General features: G+C 46.2%; 2 protein-coding genes across 7 annotated transcripts in view; one reads left to right on the top strand and one right to left on the bottom strand.

Moving 5' to 3' along the window:
* Window positions 1–3,712: 3,712 nt before the first annotated feature.
* LOC122186429 (transcription factor HES-5-like) overlaps window positions 3,713–18,743 on the bottom strand; it is a 21,147-nt gene continuing 6,116 nt past the window's right edge. For 3 of the 6 annotated variants that reach the window (XM_042883084.1, XM_042883083.1, XM_042883081.1), the window contains exons 2-5: window positions 13,342–13,517; window positions 5,233–5,435; window positions 4,895–5,075; window positions 3,713–4,768 (exon numbers count right to left, since the gene is read on the bottom strand). In XM_042883084.1, the coding sequence (XP_042739018.1) occupies window positions 4,527–4,768; window positions 4,895–5,075; window positions 5,233–5,295 (486 nt within the window). In that variant the 5' untranslated portion in view covers window positions 5,296–5,435; window positions 13,342–13,517 and the 3' untranslated portion in view covers window positions 3,713–4,526. Of the gene's footprint in view, window positions 4,769–4,894; window positions 5,076–5,232; window positions 5,640–13,341; window positions 13,518–14,445; window positions 14,494–18,743 lie in introns of those variants that run through there. The other 3 variants (XM_042883085.1, XM_042883086.1, XM_042883082.1) reach the window with 3 other exon arrangements.
* On the top strand, window positions 14,795–15,888 carry LOC122186428 (transcription factor HES-5-like). The gene is made up of 3 exons (XM_042883080.1): window positions 14,795–14,917; window positions 15,220–15,400; window positions 15,611–15,888. Exons 1-3 carry the CDS (start codon window positions 14,795–14,797, stop codon window positions 15,886–15,888), a joined length of 582 nt encoding a protein of 193 aa, XP_042739014.1.

Raw genomic sequence — 18,743 nt, 5'->3', positions numbered from 1 at the left:
ATCAGCTCCTGCTCAGAGATTCAGCAGCACAGCTGGGGGCCCTTTGGAGCCTGGTGAGCACAGACCTCACAGCAGGCTCAGGCAGTTTTCCCACCATGGTGAAAACATTTTTGTACTCGGGTAATGAAGAAGAGAGTGACATTTTCAGTACTATGCTGTGTAGTAACCTGTCTACTAAGGCACCAGCAACACCACACAGCAAACTACAGCTAGAATACTTGTTGAGGGAGAACAGAGAGGAGAAAATTTGAGGGGGAATTTTCAAAACTTCTATTGTAAAATCCAAGAGACAATATATGAAGAAAAAAAAAACCACAGAAACCAACACATAGAGTTGATTGCTAACATGAACAGTATCACAAATTCAGGGATAGAATTTAGCACCTTAGCTTGTTACACAGAGTACTTATTTGTATTTGCAGCTAGCATACAAAATTAATCATGCAAAAAGGCAAGTTTACCACAGACAGGCAGTAAAAGACCCAACAGAGTCCTTAGTGGCTTCCTTTTTGCTTTGGTATTACATCAGGTAATGAAAAACAGGAAGATGGAGAGCTCTCAATTGCATTGCAAGAAACACAAAAGTAACTGTTGCTGGGGAGCAGGTTATTTATCCCAATATGTTCCTAAGGTGCTGGGGAGGTATTTTGCTCATGGGACAGATTACAGACTTACATGGTCAGGAGCAAAAAAATTAGGTTACAAGAAAAAGAGTCTGCTAAAGATATGAGCAGCAATACAGTGCTATTAACAGCTGTACCCAGCCTGTAACAGCTCTAAGTTTACTACAAACATTACAGTCCAAATGTACAGTTATCAGAAGTGGTCCTGGGGCTAGCCAGATTTGCATGTAATTGTTATGTGAAAGTACAAGCTACTGTCATTTGTTACTACATTCATACAGCAGTTTTGGCCTAGAGAATTGTTTTATATTCATTCACTTCAGTCTTAGCAGAGGGACTATGAAACTGTCTGATACTGATTGCTAGGAAGTTGTTTCCTACTGAGAAACTCAGGCAAATGACAACCATATATATATGCCAAGCAAGGGAAACAGCATACAACCGTGCAGAGGTCAGGTGGAGGAGGTTCACGTGGCTGACAATTTAATTACTCTGCAAAATCATTAAGCTCTGGAGATATGCCATTAGAAGTTCTGGCACATGCAAGTGCTGAAGGGATAATTAAAATATGCCTGGGAGGCTTCATTCCAAATTATTATTTCAGCACATGGAAGTTACTATATTTTTTCATGTACGTTTATTATGCCTCCCACCTGCAGAAGAATCTTTCCATCTGTCACTTTGTGCCTTTGCCAGCACAACCCAAGTGCATAAGCTACGACTTCCCATTACAGAGCACACGTGCCCTATTGCAGTCACACCCTCACCAGTTACAGCCTCCATATCCTGAGAGCTACCAGTGACCTTCATGGAACAAGAACAGATGTAAGCTCAGAGTAACTGTAAGCCAACTAGAGAATGGCACTACCTACTGACCTCTGTGCTTCTTTTTCATGGAATATAATCGTGTGCAGGCAGCAGAATACAGTACAGAATCATGTGCAAAGAATGTCTTTCTAAAGAGTACTACAGAACATGTACAAAAATCTAACAAGCTGCTATTTTTCTCTTCTAAGTTTGGAGAGCATTGCTTCAGCAGTCTCAACAACTCCTCACAATCTGAAGCCTGGCATACCACAGTATTTTGGACTGATAAGACTGAACACAAGACTGAGGTAGTGTCTGGCTGGCAGTCTCGAGACAAGTTTGGGGGAAAAAAAACAACAAAAACACACGCACACAAAAAATCTAGTCATCATTCATACAGTGTTACACAACATAAGCAACAGTGTAAACCAGAAAGAGCAAGGAGACAGCACGGCCCAGCCAACCCTGACTGAGGGACACATGCTCCTACCTGAGGTTTCATGCTTTCTTCAGCACACGCAGAGCTGTGATGACTTTTCAGTTGTTTTCAAAGGAACATGGTCACCTTGGAAGCCTTGAGTGTGATCATCTTTTTTTCTCTACCTGCCCAGAGAAGTAATGTATTTATTGTTAAGAACAAAACTGTTCTAAAAACAAGGGCTATTATATATTTTTTAAAGAAATGCCCAGTGTCCCAGAGCTTTCACTACTGAAATGGAGTTCACACACTCTAGGAAGCAACAAGATGCCTGTTTTAACCCACAGAGCTTTCAGACACAAAGTGCTTTCCCACATATTTGCCCCTCTCAAACCAATAGGACCTGCCAGCCACTCACACCCAGCATTGCTTTTATCATCTGTAGCTGTTTCCAGGCTAGGCCATGTGCAACATGTTCATGTCTGTCCTCTGCAGCCCCACTGCAGCCACCTCTAACACCCCCCACCCCAACCACAGCATCTCAAGCAAAGCTAAGCTAGTGGACAAACATACACAACTGGGCAGAAACCGTGCAGAAATTACATCATCCTAATGGAAAAAATCTTCACAAGGGTGTTTAGCTGCAGAGCTGATTCCATTTTATATTTCTGGGTATTTAAGCATCAGAGCAGTTTTGTTACATATCTAGAAAAATTCCAATCCCGTGTTTTCCATTGTAGGAAAATGAAGTTTTCCCTTCTCCCATGCTGCCACCTGGTGGCAAACGAGGCTCCAGCTCCAACAGCCCGAAAGACACGTTGCACGTCTGCAAGCGTTTTCAGACTCCACGTACATCGCTGGTACGACGAGCTGTCTGAAGCTTTGCGTGTCGTGCTGGAAATGTTTTGTGCCCAATACGGTACAAGATCAGATCCAAGCTTTCCTTATTCGCATACAATTACAGTGCGATACACAGAAACTGGGAGCTGGAAAAGACTTTTTGGCACTGGCTGACATCCGATCATCAAAACGGAACAAACGCAGGCAGTGACACCGGCACCTCGCAGAACCCCTCGAGGACTCCAGGCTCCCCATGCAGGGCTTTCCGTGAGCGCTGCGCCCCCTGGTGGCCAAACGTTGCAACACTGGCAAGCTGTCCTAGGACTGAAGTTCCACATTCGTGCTAGCATCCGACAGCAGCGCTGCCTGACTGCACAGGGTTTTGCAATAAAGCCTTCTGCATAATAAATACTCCGACAATAGCTATGCACGACTACAGAAATTTACATAGAAAGCTTTCTGCATTGCAAGCTAATCCCTTCTGCCACCATTTCTGGTTCTATTTACATCACAGTAACACCACGTGCAGGGCTGGAACTAAGGCCTCACTTTACAAAGCTACTGCCAAGAGCTCCAGAGTATTTTCCAGTGTTATTAGAGGACACGCAGCACTGATGTGATCAAGGCTGTATCCTGTCAGCGTCAGGTGAAAAAACTGCAGGACACTCAGATCCCAGCTGCTGCCAGCAGGGGGCCAGACGGCCAAGTTTAAGACTGGACCACTCAGGTGAGGTTTTGGGAGAGGCAGAGCCTAAGGAGGAGCTCTGTGCGATTCAGGTAAGAGAATGCATAAGTAACAATTGCTTACCTCATGGGGGTAAAGGTGTAGGGCAGAAATGTGAATATATAGAGTAGACATGAAGCTCCTTTAACTTTAAAAAACACCTCTTCTTTGGAAGACTGACATGTGAGTGCTTTCCAGGGACCAAATGGTTACACATCCCACAGAGCACAGAGAACCCAGAGAAAAGTTGCACACAAATGCATTTTATTTCTCTCTACAAACACAGAGACGCATACACAGTATGCATGTAAGCCGTAGGGCTGTCCCAGGAATGGGAGAAACACTATCCACCATGAATTACAGCACTTAATACAGACAAACAATCATTATTATAATGAAGATGCTAGAAAAAGCATAACTTACACCCAAATATATAACATTGACAAATCGAGCCTTTTATCTACTCTTTTCTTTAACATAAAGCAGTAACACATTATTTTTCTAAATCGAAAAAAGCAGCAAAATAGTAGAAATATTCCACATAGTTTCCTAGCTTCAGTTCATCCATCACACTGTATGTGCTAGGACTATCAAAGAAGAAAAGTCCAGGACAAAGCAAAAACCACCTTTCACACAGTACAAGTTATGAGCAAATGGAGGAATTGGAATTTAATTAAGTGTGCATGAACTGAAGTTGCACATTTATTCTCCAGAATGACTGAGCAAACGAGAGTTACCAGTCATACCAGAGCAAAGCCAATGGCTCTTACATGCAATACTAGGGAAATTCTCTTACTGCAATTCTTGCCCATCACAAAAGTAACTTCTACAAAAATATCCTCCTTCATTTGGAGACATGTGCCCACAAAGTGGGCAACACACTGTGCTCTGTACCACCAGTACCTACACAGCTTCAATTCAACAGAATGCCTGAGCTTTTGCCAAAGGATCCCATAAAAGTCAAAAGCACGCCATTCTTTTCACACATAAATAAAGTATATGGGGAAATAATGCACCCTACAGAAGAGAGGATCAGAGCTGGACTATCGGATGCAGTCAGTTTCTTCCTCTGGACTTTAAGAGGCAAAGGTTCACTAAGTGAGAGCTTCCCTGACTACCAGGGCCTCCAGAGAGTACCGGCGTCTTTTGGTGATGCTTGCTTCAGGGTGCTGGGCTTGCTGGGGGAAAAGGAAACCTCTGGAGCAGTGGACTGGCTCTTCTGGAAGTGACTGAGGAGCTTGGTCTGTGTTTCAGTTCGGACTTTATGAAGAGAGAGGAAATGGAAAGCCTCTTGCAAACACCGAGAATAACCCTCTCTGAAGTCAAACTGAGAGCTTTTATGGAAGGATCCTGAAGCTAGAGAAGGGAAGAAAGAGGGAGGGGAAAAAAAAAGTAGTTTAGAGCAATTCTTCATGGCAAAAGGTTCAGAAAACCATCACAGATTTATAGAAAACTAAAGGCTGAAGTAAACTTGATACTCACTCTTCATTTGCAGCTGGCTCTGCTGCTTCAGGTAGCTGACAGTCATCTCCAGGATGTCAGCTTTCTCCAGCTTGGAGTTGGGTTGGTGTCTCTGGAACTCCTTCTCCAGCAGCACCTTCAGCTGCTCAATGCTGCTGTTAATCCGGTCACGGCGCATCTTCTCCACCACCGGCTTCCTGAGCTGTAAAAAGCAAAGGGAAAGAGACTCACTGTTAGATCTCCTCTCTGCCATTTCACACTGTTCCTAAACAATGTGGACCAGTTTCTCAGCTTTTGGAAACTGCTACAAGAACAGCTGAGAGCATGGCTCCAAGCTGCCCCACCACATCTGGACTTACTTTGTTTCTCTCCTTTGGCGTCAGCAGGTTGTCGGGCTCCAGGAAAACAACGCTGGGAGCCATCTGTCCCGAGAGGGGAAGGAATGTCTCAGAGTGGAAGTCCAGGAGAAATGTGTCGTTGGAAGCTGCCTCAGCCCTGCATTTATACTGTGCAGCCTTCCTGAGAGTCTGTGGGTCTGCGGCTTGGCGGAGTTTCCCACACTCTGTGGCCAATCAGAGAGATAGGCAGCACAATAACAGAAGCATCTATTCTTGCATGCTCCAGTGCCAGTGAATAGCCTGGGGATAATGACCTTCCCCCAGATGAGCAGGTGGGGAGTGCGTGGTATGTGAAAGCCCGGGATCAGAATTACATGTCAGAAGCTGGGAAAGAGCTGGCCTTCAATGGGCAAAGGCTGCTGACTAATGCCAGAGATCAATGGCATTCCCAGCACAGGCCGGCGGCCACGGGTGCGCAGGAAGGAGGCGGCCAGCAGCCGTGGAGGGCAACGAGCCCCCCGTGCAGGCTGCGTGCGGCCGCGCTCCTCCCGGGCTGCAGGAGGCACACGCTAAGCGTGCACCAATGCAGTGCACACACGAGCAGCTTCTGGCTTCCTGAGGTAAAGAGCAGAAGTTCTTTAAGGCTGTTTGCCTCGTTCTCACAGTAAGCCAGGGGCACACCAGTTTTGCCCAAGTGAAACAGAAAACAGCTTTTTCAGTTTGCCTCACTGCAAATACCTTTAAATGTATTTGTAAAATATGTACCTTTAAATACACACAGCTATCCAGAAAAGTTTCTATGTTGATAATTGTTCTCTTTCCTTGAGATCTTATGAACCACTTTGAATACTCGCAAGCCCTGTCACAAGCACCCAATGTTGTTCAAACATCTACAAGATAAATCCAAGAGGAGAAATATTTGAGTTTGGGGATCAGGTCAGTTTCATATATTGCTTTCATTTAATCCATGCACAAAGGAGTGCAGAACAAATTCACACAGCCTGTAAAACTGCTAAAGTCAAAATTCTGATTCCTCATTATTTTGCACTGCAGTCTCTGTTCAAAAGAGTTAACAGTGCTGCTATTTGCATCTTATAAACAAATGCTTTATTTATGAGCTCCAGCCACACACAAACAGCTGCAGGGAATGGCAGCAGTGTTTTCTGCATTCTCTACACATGCACCCAAGACCTGCACAGAGAAGGGCTGCAGAAGGGCAGAGCAGGCCATGAACCACACATCTGAGCTGTGCCAGCCCCCGATTTGCTCCAGGTGTGCGCTGCAATCACGTCAGTTCAGCTCCCCTTTATGCGAGCTTCAGCATATCCCTCTGCAAGCAGCAACATGGGAATGTGAACTGTCAGATAAACGACTGTAAAGTAATGCTAGGGATTATGGCTGGGATCTCTTACTGAATCAGCGAGGGTACTACATAAATACTGTGTCTACATCAATACAGTTTGTGTGTTCATCTATATACTGACACATTCATATATGCGATCATGCATGTGTTTTAATGTGAATGCATAAACACGTCTACATTTCTCTCTGACCCTGCAACTCATGCATTTGTTCGCTCAGGTAAGGCCTAAATGACCTCTTCCAGGATCTGCTGTTCCATCCCCATTGTACTGTTGGTGAATAGCCTCCCTTCTTTGCGTACAGAGCAGCAGCTGTTGGGCTCTGAGTCTTTTATGTCAAGTTGTGGGAAAGTTTTTGTGACACCATTTCACGTGTTCTCCTTAAAGCTTGTGGATTATCTTTGAGCTCATGTAATGCCACCTCTGAAACCAATCTTTCTCTCTGTGCATCTCTCTTGGGGAGATTCTCTGAAAGAGAAACTCCTGAGTACCAACTCATTTTTTGAGCTCTCTGACAAGTGCATGAGAAATAAATGTGGCAATGCTGTGATCAATAGGGTCCGCTAGCAATTTTGCTAGAAACAGCTTCAGTTTCCCAGATTAACTCCTAGTAAACAGCCCTACGAGTCATCATTGCCTCTCACAGTGCAAGTTGCTCAAACAGGCACTCCAGTTTTAGCCTTACACAGGTGGCCAGTGTCAGATGCCTTCTCTGCAACTACCTGCAGCACAGAACTTTGAAACTCAGGTTCTCAGGAAGCTGTGCATTATAGGGTTGCTTCACTGCAGGACTTTTATTCTGGGGAAGGACATATGAACTTCCCATAGCAGAACAGATGTGTGACTTGGGTCTCTTGGTCTGCCCTCGTCTTTTTTACCACATGGGTGAGCCCCTGCTGTTCTGGGGTTTGCTCTGTGCTGCTGAAGAAGTGTACATGGGAGAGGGCAGAGGAACCCAGTGGGGCTGCTGCTGCCTGCACCAGGACAGCTGCTGTAGCCCCGTGCCTTACCTCACTGCTGCAACACACGGCTCAAGTGAAAAGAGAATAAGAAAGCAATAATAATCATCATCATCCCTAGAATAATGCTAACAGAGCCAGTGGACTTTACACTAAGGCTCATGAATTCCCAATTATACACCTTTTACTGTGATTCCAAACATCCACAATATTGGATAGAGAACTTACTAGGATCCCAAGATACTGGATGTGGATGTTTGAAATACAGCATAAGTAATGCCCCAGAACCTCTGCCAGATGTTAGCTCTGTAGGAAGACTTAAGGATGCTGCTGCTTTCCCAAGTCTTGATGCTCATTGCCCCCATTGCTTCTCTCCTGATACATGCAGCCCAGATGGCCTTTTGGGAGCAGGGTTTCCCACTGAACACAATGCAGAGGCAAGCACCGTTGCTAATGCGGTTTGTAGTCAGGCACACTTCCTTTGTGACAGGAATGAATATAGTTAAGAAATGGTGTGGGAAACTCTGAGGTACACAAACTTCCATGGCAGTATGTTAGAAAGTCATTGAGAATGCCAAAATGCTTGAGAGCAATGGCTCAGAGAACAGGAAAGCTAGCAAAATTTTGGAGACATCATTAAGTGCTGTGTCCTAAAAATCATACTAAGGTTAAAAAATAGAACTGTCCAGGTTTTGGAACTATTTGGGTCCTCACTAAAGCCAACAGGAACTCTGGCCTCCACAAAGAGCAAAGCAGACTGCAGCATTCAGCCTGTAGGCTTTGTACCTCCAAAGCTCCTTTCTCACCTCTTTGTGCACAATTATCCCTCCACCTACAGAGGAATTCATCCAAATTCTAATCAGCAGAATTTGAGCCTTAATTTTCCCCTGTCAAATATCAGTCCTAGAATTTGGTCTGTTCCCTGTTTTGCTCCTTGAACCACCCCATTACCGTTTAGAAGTATTAATGAAGAGCTTCCCCATAGAATTACTGATATGAAATCTGAGCTAATTTTCGTAGTAGCCAAGCTCAGCTCCTGTGGTTTGTGGTAAAAGACTGAATACTCATCAGGGGGCTGCAGACACGGATGCCTCAGCTGAGATGCAGCTCCCTTGGGGATCTCTGACAAGCACCAGCATGACATCTGCACAAAGCAGTCAGGTAAGGCCTGGGTGAGTGCACAGATCCTCATGGTGCAGAGGAACCTTTTGCTCTGAGTGCAGTGCAGCAAAGAGATGCAAAAATGCCAAAGCTGTGGTGATGGGTGACTGAATGGAACCTACACTGGTTGTGTTTTAAAGCTCAGCATTTCCAAGCTTGTTCAAGGAACGGCCGCTGGCTGACACATGGAGCTAGGGAGCAGTGCCCTGCTGTTCCACAGGCAATGTGCTGTACTTATTTTTTCAATCATTCTGGCAAACATTTTTTTATCAAATGCAAGCCAGTCTTTAGTAAGGAGGCAAGACAGAATATGTGGCTCAGAAGTCGCAGTGTGAGCTGAAACCACCTCTGCTGCCTTCAGAGGGACAATTCTCTTTGGCCTTACTGGTGGAAGAGCAAGGTTCTGCTCCTGCATCTCATTCCTCAGCCATTTCCTCCCAGCCCTTCCTTGCTCTGCTGTTTGGCAGTCCCTTGCTTGGCCCTGTCACAATTTCTGTTTCTCTGCATGGCTTTCTTCACTTTCTTCCTTTTACTCAGACCTAATTTTCCCGTTCAAGCAGGTTTTTATAATCTGATTTTTCGTTCTGTCACTCTTTTTCCCGTCTGTCACAGGCAGATGTGGTCTGAGGACAGGAGTGTCTTACAGCCACTCAGACTGTGTGAGTTTGGAGTCCCTTCCAGTTTCCCACACTGCTCTCCTATTCACTGCATTCAGGCAGAGGATAAAGGAAGTGTGCCATGCTACAAGCTGAATTAGAAATGGTGTTTGACTTCCTTTTGTACTTCACAGAAACCTTGCTCTGGGTAGACCATCTGCATAGCACTCACAGTGGAGAAAACCATTGATCAAGGCCTGTCAGCCCAGCTGGGGGAACTTGGGAAAGTAATTCCTTGTGCCACTTCAGTTCTTTAGGGCTTAACATCTGGCTGGAGGGGGAGGCGACAGTTGATGGTTTAACAGTCGTGCTTCCTTTCAAGTTTGGGATGCTGTTTTGATCCCCTATAAGCCTTTCTGAAATCCTGTTTTTAATAACATGGAAAGCATCCGCAAGGCCAAGAATAATGCACTGGCTTTGCATTTTCAAAGTGCTTTACAAATACCAACTAATGAATCTCAGCAACCTCCTCTGCAATGTAAGAACGTATTACTAGCAAAGTTTTTTACAAAGGTAGAAAATGAGACAGAAAGGAGAAACCCAAATTTCAGTATTTCAGCCTACCTGCAGTCCAGTGGTCTGAAACAGAAGTCATTTTAGACTTGTTTTGCGAAGATGCTCAGAACCCACTTTTGTTTTAATTGGCTTTATTATTTCTGAATAGCTGCCAGTACCCCAGCTTATGGGAGAATAGGGATTACCTGCATGGACCACACTTGGAGCAGTGCCCCTCCTAGCTAAGCAGATGCAAAAGTTCTCCTTTGCACTCAAGTTCAGTAGTGCCTTTTGCAAATGTGATTCAGTACAATTTGTTCAAACCAAAAAAATAGCTGAAAAGGAAAATGCACTCAAGTGCTCAATCAGGAAGTACTTAATGATCGAATCGATAGAAATGGACTTGATCTGATTGGAAAGTAAATCAAGATTTAATATTAAAATTAATTTGTTTATTCATGCTCCCAGAGACCTACCAAAACCTCAGTGTTAAACTGCAGCTGTCCCCAGTTGTAGTGCAGAGCTGTCTGTCGGCACCACTCAGTTCATCCAGCTGCTTCCCAGCAGTAACAGCTATTCTGGGACCTCAGAAGAGAGGATACGCTGTGCCCTGAATTACATCAACTCTCTGTAAGAAGCTGAACAGAGTTCGTAAGAGAATTTCAGGTCTTAGGCAGCTGGGCTGGATGAAACCAGGGCTTAGAAATGCAGAAGGATCCATTCTGCTGTAGTGAACAATTCAGTGCTGTCTGTGTGTGGCTGGTGTTACATGCTGACCACTGTCCATAGCAAAAGGTGTCTGGACAACAAACCCCAGCAGCAGCTCTTAGGGCTTCCTGTCTAATTCCTACTCACAGCCTCAAGCTGCAAATGCTCATGGGCACAAGTGCTGCCAGCTACACAAGGTGGTGTTCTGGGGGTCCCAGTCCTATTCTCTATACTGCTTCTTCTTTAGGGTCAGAAACTTCCCCCATTGCACTAGATTCCCTTGACCCTGAGGTCTGACAGTGCGCCTTGCACTATGACATGATGGTGAGGGCAACCAACTCTACCTTATGTGCAGTTAGATCCTGCACGTGTCCCTCTGCCAGTCTTCTGGCAAAGAGAAAAAACAAAAAATGTCAATGCAAGCACAGTTCAAATGGTAAGTAAAAATCCATTAAAATACTTCTACTTTTATTATAACTATCAAGTAAGTTTTGTTAAATCCCTATGACTTTCTATCCCATTGAATTGTTTGTTGAAACCCAAATTTTGACATCTGAAAGGTTAGCAATGATGCCAGATCAATGTAAGAACTGAATAGCACTATCTTCCAAAGACAAAACCAAGGAAGTGCAGGAGCTCAGCAGCAGCAACAGGCTGCTCCCCTGCTTTGGCTGGAGCTGAGAGGTGACTGCTGGGCTCCAGGTGCTCCTAAGGGCTTTGGAGAGTGCACTGAATTCACTCACCAAGATTTGGGATGCTTTACAGTCTCAAAACTGGCGGCATGTGTGAGCTAAGTGCTGGTCTCAGCACTCTCCCTGAGATGGGAACCGTTTCGTTCCTGAGATCATAACCAACAGGCCACTAACAGAGTAATTACAGAGCAAGGTGTAGCTGAGTCCCCTGCTAAGGACAGAAGGATAGGATATTTTCTGTGACTGTTTTATATGGGTTGCTGGAGAAGGAGGGTGGTAAACACATAACATGGTGGCTCCCGCGAAGCCTGCTCCCAGGGCAATGTGTTCCTTTGAGCCATAATTGATTCCTGCCATCAGGCACCAGCCTGCTCTCCCCCAGGGTCAGCGCTTTCCCACATCCAACCCCATTATCCCACAGACCGTGCCTTTTGTACAACACACTCCAGCTATTCATGTGCAAAGCAGCTGTAATCCCCAGACCTTTCAGAGTCAATATACCAGGAAATAATAAATCCCTCTTGTGCACTCTTGAATATGCTGAGAGGTGACTTGTGGGAATTTCAGCTGGGCAGAAAAATAATAAATTCTCCTTAATTTTTAATTATTTTTAATACTCATTATACAAAGACTATGTCATTGGGTGTATGACTATTTCAGGGTCAGCCACACAAGCAGCTACAGAAATTGCTTTTGCCTCTAACAGCCCTGAAAATGCAGATCAAGTTGTCTCATATGTTTCTTAATGATAAAAGACCACTTATGCACCTGGGAATAACAGTACATTAAGTATTCGGGATCTAAAGAAAAACTAATTCAAGAGGTTAAACATGTAAAGAATGTACTTTACAGTAATTAAAGACGTTTTTTTGCCAGGGCTCTGATGTTTAAAGAAGGCACAATAATGCCACACTGAGGTTCCTCTCTAACACAGTACCCTGTGGTGCAATCATGCCCTGCACGCTCCTGCTTGCAGAGTTCTGTCCCCAGACCTGTTCCTTCTCCACTTTGCTCTCACAGGAGTTTGCAGGATTCCCAAGCAATGCCTCTTCTGCCAGGAAAGCACAAGGGCTCTCTAGCACCCACGGCAGTTCCTAACAGGCCTCTGTCCAGTAGCACTGCTCCCATTTCCCAAGAGAGCACCCTGAGGCACAGCACAGCAAACCAACCAGCCAGGGCTGCAGCTGAGCTCAGCGCTCCTCCAGCCCCCCCCGAGTGAGAACCAGCATCCCTGCCCCCCGCCCCACCTCGCCCCTTTCTCCTAGTAAACAGATTCCTGAGTAACTGCTGCCTGCACAGCACAACATGAGCTTTTCAGCCTTACTCACTGAAAAAGCCTTGTGAGTTCATAGTGCCCTGACAGAAGCACAGGCTCCACAAAGGAGTTATTAGCACTAGGCTGTGTGGGTTTGAATTTCTCTGCCTTTCCCATACTTTTCCCCTATTGATAACATTTCTTGTAGGGACAATAGAAGTGTGCCTTGCAACTACTCACAACATTAGTGATGGTGCTTGAACCTGAATGATTTAAAGGGAAAGAATCCAACTCCCAAAAGACCATCTGGCTATCAGTTATAAGACAGCAATAAAGGTCAGGCTTGCTTCTCAGGAGTCAGGAAAAAGATGTTCTTTGACGTTGAAGAGTCTCTTAAATTTAACCAGCTTGGTACATGCCTACCTGTCACCTCCTAGCTTCAAGGCCTGACACCAGTGCTCATTTGCTAGGAGGGAGAGCACAGGACGCCAAGTTTTGGAGGAAGTCCATTCAAAGGCTACAGAACAAAGGGTAACATCTTATGACAGCTGGCAAAAGCTATGGCATGGTCTCTGAGCTGTATCTTATCTTGTACCATAATCCTTTGACCAGTTCAAAGCGTTCATGAGATGACTTGTCTCCTGGCTTTCCCACAACACAGGAATAAAGGGCTCTGAAGACAACATCTGCCCTTAACAAAGAGCTAAGCCCATTCAGGCCCATACAATGAAAACCATGAAGCTGGCTACTTCAGTGACACTTCCCTCCTTCCTGTCAACTTCTTGTTAAACCTGGGCTTCACTTAAGGACTTCCAAATAAGAATCTGTCCTCAGCTGTCTTACCTCACACATGCCTCCCTCCGCCGTTTCCACTTCTAGATCCTCAGGCATACTCCATGCACAAGCAGCACACTGGGAGATGAGCACACCTCTGCCCCTGCAGGCCAGGCCTCAGGCAATGGGACACAGCAGTTCGCTCCAGCAGCTTTAGATGGTTTTCAGTGCTGCCTCAATACACCCTGCAATCAGACAAAATCAGAGTTCATCTAAAGTGTCCACAAAATTTCATTCATTTTCTTGCCTTTGCCAAAAAAGAACATTTGCTTATTTTTGGTGAAACGTTTCATGCATATAAGAGCAAGCAGCACCATCTCCGTCTTCCAGATGAGAATACTGAGCAGGGCTGATATGGCTGATATGGCTGATATGGTAAACCAGTAAAGGTAAAGCATGGTAAAGCAGTGTGCTGGTTGAACGCTCTTGGCAGGTCCAGTCTGCCACAGTGCAGGGACACTCCTAGGTGGGATGAAAAGATGTCATGCCTCAAATCTCAGGTGAGCAGGAGAATTGGAGATCGGCCTTGGTTACTCAGTCCCTTGGACAACCTGCCTCTGCCTGCTCAAGCCTGGGGTTCTGGGACTGAACTTGATGCTGTTATTTAGCTCATCCCTACCATCATGCTTGAAAGAATCTGTATGAAAGAAAGAGGATAGAAAAGGGACAAGAAAGAGCTATGGGGTGACCGGGCCAGTTCTGCCAGGAAGCACATGCCTGTCTGTAATAAAAGCCATGCAACACTGTCCCAAGAGGGTCATGGTCCCAGTGTGTTAATGGGAAGAGGCAAACAGAGGTTACAGTTTCCATCGGATTCTCATTCCGTCTTTATTCTGCTATCCGCCATCCTAGCACCTGACTTCAGACTCTCCACAGCATTTAGACATGCCAGGCTAACAAACTCGTTGTTTCACCCTGATAACACATCAGTTCACTCATTACTGCAGTAAAAACAGTGCAACGACTGCATGCACAAGCACAAACATGCACACATGGCCCGGCACACTGCAGCTAGGAGGCTGGCTGGGAAGTGTGCTCTTCAGAAAGAGTAACAGGATGTGTCTGGTGCTGTTGATTTGCACCCTAACACTGTTCCCCGCCTTCCTTTCCTACCTTCCCCCAAAAGCGTGCCTCCTCCACTCCACAAATGTGACTGGCACATGCAGGGACGCAGGAGCGCTACTGAGCGCAGACAACCAGCTGGAGGGTCAGTGTTTTCCCAGATCCCTGGGCAGCCCAGCAGAGCCAGGCTGCACACTCCACCAGTCGGCGTGGGCAGAAGGTTATTCTCTCCAGGGCATTTAGGATCAATGCACCGTGCACTGATGGATGCTTCCCCTATTGTTCAGCTGCGTGCCTGGATTGGCTGACTGGCTGTGGGAAACACCAGCAACCTCAAGACTCACATATCTGCTAAACGCTTGGGTGTATAAATAGAGGTGGTCAGCACTGCCAGAGCCTCATGCTCAGCACAGCAGCCCACGTGGACAGGCAGCATCCAGGGCTGACAGCACCTGGAATGGCTCCCAGTAACACTCTCATGATCCACATGGATGAGAAACTGCTGCCAAAAGAGAAGAATAAAGTAAGTAAAGCCCTTGACAGGATCACATTGGTCAGGACTGGTCTGTGCTCTGTGCAAGGCACTCTCTCTGCCAAACAAGCATTACATGGGAAAAGATGGGAGAAGGAGAAAGAAGATGGTCTTGGGGAATACAAATGGGATTAAACATAAAATGAATGAGTGAGTAACAGGTAGGCAGCATGGCAAAGCTCTCCCACCAAAAGAAAGCGTCCCTGAACTTTGAGTGTACCAGGGAATGGGTCAGAAGGCAAAGTAGGTCAGGCCACAGAAAATCTCTAATAAGTGCTGCATTTCTTTTACAGCTCAGGAAGCCGGTGGTGGAGAAAATGCGCCGTGACCGGATTAACAGCAGCATTGAGCAGCTGAAGCTGCTCCTGGAGAAGGAGTTCCAGAGACACCAACCCAACTCCAAGCTGGAGAAAGCCGATGTCCTGGAGGTGGCCGTCAGCTACCTGAAGCAGCAGAGCCAGCTGCAGGAGCCAGGTGAGCACAGAGCACCACCACATCACACACTCCCATGGGCATCTGCTATCCAAGAAATCCCTGGGTTGCTCCCCCCCAGACCACGGCCCAAAGGCACATTCAAGTCTCAAAGACTCAGTCCCCTGAAAGAAGCTTCAAGCACAAGTTGCCACTGCCCCGTGCTTGGATAACAACCTTATCTCACTCTATTTGCTTTTCTTTCTTTTCTAGCATTCATTCACAAGAACCCAGAGCAGGACTTCAACAGCGGATACCTGCGGTGCCTAAAGGAAGCAATGCATTTTCTATCCTACTATGAACCCAAGAAGGAAACTCAGGCCCAGCTGCTCAAGCACTTCTGCAAAGCTCAGATGGGTGCAGACATCACACGCTCTCCTGCCACACGCAGTGCACCTCGCTCACCCTGTGTGTTTGCCAGAAAGCAGCCTGCCCAGAAAACTGCCCAGAAAACTGCAGCAGCAGCTCATACCATCTGGAGACCCTGGTAGACCTACTGATGAACTTTGCTTTATTCCTATGTTTTGCTAAAAAAAAAGAAAAAAAAATAGAGGGACTTGTGATTTAATGATCCCTCTTCAAAGTAGGAAACATTGCTTTCCAAAGGTGGGAGGGGGAAGGCTTTGTTTTTCTGTTGTGAGAAATGAAGGTCGCTGAGTAGTTTCCCTTCACACTGAAGGACTGTGTATCTCGCAGCAGATCTGCTGCTCCTGCCGGTGGCTCCGAGCCGAGAGAAGGCTGAGCTCTGCAGCAACCTGGAGCCAAAGCCCTTCACTTCCACCTCACCTCCTGGCTGCTGAGCCCGCGGCTGCCAGTGGAAATCTCTCTATGAACTCCCTGGGTCACTGGTTCAAGTGCTGCATTGTCTGCAGACAATGTCCCGACCTTCGCAAAGAAGGAGCACTTCTGAGAATGTACTTTGTATCATAAAGCCAGCATTGAGCTCTCCTGAGTGAAAGATGTTATTCAGAATCACTGATGCTTCTGAAGTTCCCATGCTATTCATAGCACAATTCCTTACAGATCGTTATTATGATAACAGATAGAGTAGGGAAAATTCTCTGAATATCCAGTATGCTGCTCTCCAAGGAGGGAAAATCGATGCCTTTTGTAAAGGAAATACCTGTAATATATCTTGGGTGAGGGTGGGGGAAGAAGGGAGGCAATCAGTACAAAGCGTTTGGCTGAATGTGCTAAAGAGCTTAAGAAGCTTTTATAAAGTTGTGATGTATTCATCCTGTGCGATGCTCAACTTTGGTGTCTTTGCTGTACAATACAATAAAAATGGTTTTGGCCTGTAATCCTTTGGTTTTAAATGATTAAAATGGATAATGCTCTGGGACTCAACGCTGCAGGCAGACCCTGCAGTGGGGAAGGCAGCAGATGCCATTTCCAAGCCCTTCGTTCCAGGACAGTTTGTATCTGTGACACTTGGCAGAGCAGGATTTCAGATCCTGCAGAGAAGGATCTCCAGGAGAAGCAATCAGAACCAGAACTGGAGGTGAAAGAGAAGGGGCAATCTGAGTGGTGTAGCCCCAGGTACTTGCAGCAACCTATTTGGACCTCAGCAAATCACAAATCTCACAACCAGTTTATTTCTCCTCATTCCTCATTAATTTGCTCACCAATCTGTGCTCAGTTCCTTGCCTTCTGTCCAATTAAGAGGTAGTAACACACAAAACAATGGCTGAAAGGACAGATGATTCGATAGCAATCCAAGATTAAAACAGTATTTCTCCTCCTAAACCATTTCCCCATAGTCTTTACTTCTTTTCTTTCCCTGACACCTACCTAGGGGTCCAAAACACACCAGGAATGGGGTTTGTGTCTCAGGAGCTGAAAAACACCCACAGGCTTCAGAGTGCTCCCTTCCCTCCTGCAGAAGAGATGCTTTCTCCACTGCCTCTCTTTCACATGGTCCTCCCTCGTTTTTCTCACCCCAGCTCAATTCAGCACACAAATCTGGCATATCCTCTTATAGGAGATTTACAAGAGGCTGCCTACACGCCTTGCACCAGCTGGGCGCCCCAAGCTAAGCGGGATTTGCAGAGGCACAGTGCCCACGTGCAGCCTGGGCAGGTCCCTGGGCACAGAGCACATGGGTCAAACTCAGATCATCCAAGCTGATCAAATCAACTGTTTGCAAACCCTGCTATCCGCACCTGGCCAGTACGTGACCTGCCATGGACCCCCTGCCACCTCACAACCTTTTGCTTTACCTCATTATGGCTGCATGGCCCCTTTTCTTCTTACTTTACATAGAGCACACAAGCCAGGTGAGAGCTGTTCATCCACCTGCCAATGAAGTACAGGATGGGTTTCTGGTACCGTTCTGCAATTCACCGGTGCTGATACCAGTGCTGAGACAGATCTGTTTTTCCTAACGAGATACGCAATAATTCAGAGGGGATATTCTTAGCTTTGCTGGTTGCTTAGTGATGGTGAAAAGTCACCACCTTGCTGCGCTCAACCTGCCTTTGTCAATTAGTACAAGCCTCTGCATCCCAACGAAACTCAAGCTGTTCATCCATGCCTGTGTATTTTTAAACCATACCCAATTAAGGCAGCAAGCAGCCCGGGGTTGGGGCAGCTCCGGCCCTCTGCCTGCAGGGAGCTGTGCTGGGCAGCGCGAGGAAGGCGGCCAGCGACTGCACGAGGCCCTTCTGCTCCTGGGCTGCCAGAGCCTGCGGGCTTCACCTCCCCAATTACTGGTGAGCAAAAAGCCAGACCTCCGGTTTCACCCTTCCCAGCGAAGCAAAGGTTATGTTTACAATTTATTAATTATTATCACTTATAATAATTGAATGTAAAGCTCCTCTGTCCCCTGGGGTTACGCTCCCCTGCCCCAACACATTCCCGCCCCTCGGGAAGACGTTGTTTATTATGCTGATCCCACAGCCCAGGAATACTCTCCTGACAAAGCCCCTATTAACCTCAGAGTGTGGGCCTGAGTTTCTCAGAGTTTCCCACACTTTCTTCCCCATTTATGACATTCAAAGGGACCACAAAGGAAGCGTGCCTCACAACAGCCCGCATTAGTGACGCTTTTTGGCTCTGCATTGTGGTGACCAGCAATTCCTGTCCCGATAGGCCATCTGGAGCGCTATTTTCCCAAGGAGCACATTGATCGATCAGCATTATGTGAGCCCTTTTAAAACTTGGGAACGTTATGCTCTTTGACACTAAATAGGTGTCTTGAGAGGGGTTGTCAGAAAGATTTTAAACCATTTATGGAAGGCATAGAAAAAAATATTGTAATTATTTCTTTAAAAACACCATCAAAAGCATTTCTGAGACAGGCTGACGTGGATATAGGAAATGGTCTAAAATAAAGATGCTCTGTGGA

The sequence above is a fragment of the Lagopus leucura genome, unplaced genomic scaffold, assembly GCF_019238085.1.
Source record: "Lagopus leucura isolate 7727_CA_CO unplaced genomic scaffold, USGS_WTPT01 Super-Scaffold_100037, whole genome shotgun sequence".
NCBI lineage: Eukaryota > Metazoa > Chordata > Aves > Galliformes > Phasianidae > Lagopus > Lagopus leucura.
Note: the sequence above shows the minus strand (reverse complement) of the source record. Positions and strands in the feature narration are given on the sequence as shown.